This window comes from Rhea americana, unplaced genomic scaffold (assembly GCF_003343005.1).
Source record: "Rhea americana isolate MKP2758 unplaced genomic scaffold, rheAme1 scaffold_444, whole genome shotgun sequence".
In the NCBI taxonomy this organism is placed as follows: domain Eukaryota; kingdom Metazoa; phylum Chordata; class Aves; order Rheiformes; family Rheidae; genus Rhea; species Rhea americana.
In genome coordinates, this window is record NW_028186584.1 from 282,902 (window position 1) to 284,635 (window position 1,734).

The 1,734-nt window shown below is 68.1% G+C and overlaps 1 protein-coding gene across 1 annotated transcript in view; it reads left to right on the forward strand.

The window, feature by feature from the left end:
• The window catches only part of ARF5 (ARF GTPase 5), a 4,797-nt gene extending 4,041 nt beyond the window's left edge, over positions 1–756 (forward strand). The window contains exons 5-6 of the mRNA XM_085315937.1: positions 21–28; positions 89–756. Coding sequence (XP_085172063.1) covers positions 21–28; positions 89–175 — 95 coding nt within the window. The 3' untranslated portion in view covers positions 176–756. The remainder of the gene's footprint in view (positions 1–20; positions 29–88) is intronic.
• The last annotated feature ends 978 nt before the right edge of the window (positions 757–1,734 follow it).

The window sequence follows — 1,734 nt, forward strand, 5'->3', positions numbered from 1 at the left end:
GCTCCGTGCCGCCGCCGCAGCGCGCTGCGCCGGCAGGGCCGGGAAGCCCGCTGCCGGCTGTGCCACTCCTCCGGCCTCTGCTTTCCAGTGGTACGTGCAGGCAACCTGTGCGACCCAGGGCACGGGGCTCTACGACGGGCTGGACTGGCTATCGCACGAGCTCTCCAAGCGCTAGACGGGGCCGGCGACGCGGGGACCGGATGAGCTGGGGACATCTCTTCCAACTGCTGTTTCGTTTGGTTTTCTTCCTTATTTTGGGTTTGTTGATTTTTCCCTTTCTCCCCAGAGCGGCCTCGTCTCTGAACGATCTGTGTGTTTATCTGGTAGGACTTGAACCTCAAGGACTCTTGAGGCAGCTCCGCTTTGCAGCGTCCTGCCTGCCCTGCCCGGACCTAGCCGTCCTCCCCAGCTGCGCCTGCCGTCTTCTCGGAAACCCCGCGGTGCCTGCGCGAGCCGGCGCGGCGCTGGGGGGCGGCTGGCCGGGAAGGGGGCTGCTCGGACGTGCCGGGGGTGCCGGGTCCCTGGGCGCCGGCGGGTGGGGGGGTCCCGGCTCCTCTCCCGGAGGCGGGCGTTGGCGGGCTGAGCGGGGCTCGGAGGCGGCGGCTTCRGCCGCGATAACGCTGCAGGACAGGAAGGATTTTCCTTTTTATCCTTCGATAAASTTTATAGTTCTCTTTCCCTTGGGGAGGGGGCGTATGGCTGCGTAATGTGCTGTTGTATATTGAGTAATTAAACGCCACCACTTTGTACCCTGCACCCTGCCTGCTTCCGTCTGGCTCTGGCACCCTGGAGCCCTCCGAAGCACGTCTTCCGTGAGCCCGGCCGAGGGCACGGGGCGGCTGGGCCTTGCTAAAGCCGTGCGTGCCTGTGGGGCAGAGAGGCTGCCCTGCCCTGGATGGCAGAGGAGGAGAGCCCCGGCTCCATGGCTGCGTTTGCAAGCTGTTTCCTAGCCCCACGGTGCCAGGACAGGGCCTGAGCTGAGCTCTATAGCTGCGCGGCTCAGGAGCCGGTGCCCTCCGGAGCGGTCGGGAGGCGGGAGGCGTTTGCGCAAGGCGAGTGTCCGCGCTGCCCCCGCACGGCTGCTGGCCCTCGTGCGCTGGGGAGGTCGCTTGGGGCGAGAGACGCGGCAGACACCGAGCGTCCCYTGGGGACAGACCTGTCCCCGCAGCACTGCCTCGGGGTTGGAGCAGTCCGCTCTGGCTGCGAGAGCGGAGGCTGAGCGTGTGCGTGCGTGCACGTTTGTGCATGCCTGCGTGTGTGCATGCACGCGTGTGCACGCATGCACACGTGTCTCCTAGCACGGTGCTCTGACAAGCTGTACGCCTTGCAAAACACGCTCCCTGCGCCGAGCTGAGCCACCTGCGGGGTGCACCGGCCGGCCCCAGGGGGACGTGCTGGCCGTCCCTGGCGCTCCCCGGGGCTGCGGGCTGCACGTCGCGTGTCGCCTGCGGCGCGTGTGCCATGGCCTGCAGCTGCAGCGTTCTCCAGGCACCGAGTACGACGTCCCGCCACGTGGCCCGTGCCTGCCCCCAGGCCTCGGAGGTCCCGCTCCTGCTTCGGGCAGGTTTGGGGCCGGCTCTTTGCACGCCCCTCTCCTGCGCCCGGCACTGGGGCTCGCCCTGCGCCGTGGCTCCAGTGTGGGGACGCAGCTGGGACACGGGACCTTTCACTGGTCCCGTAGCTGCCAAGCGCACGTGCATCCACCAGTGCCCGGTGCCAGGCTCCCCCCTGGGT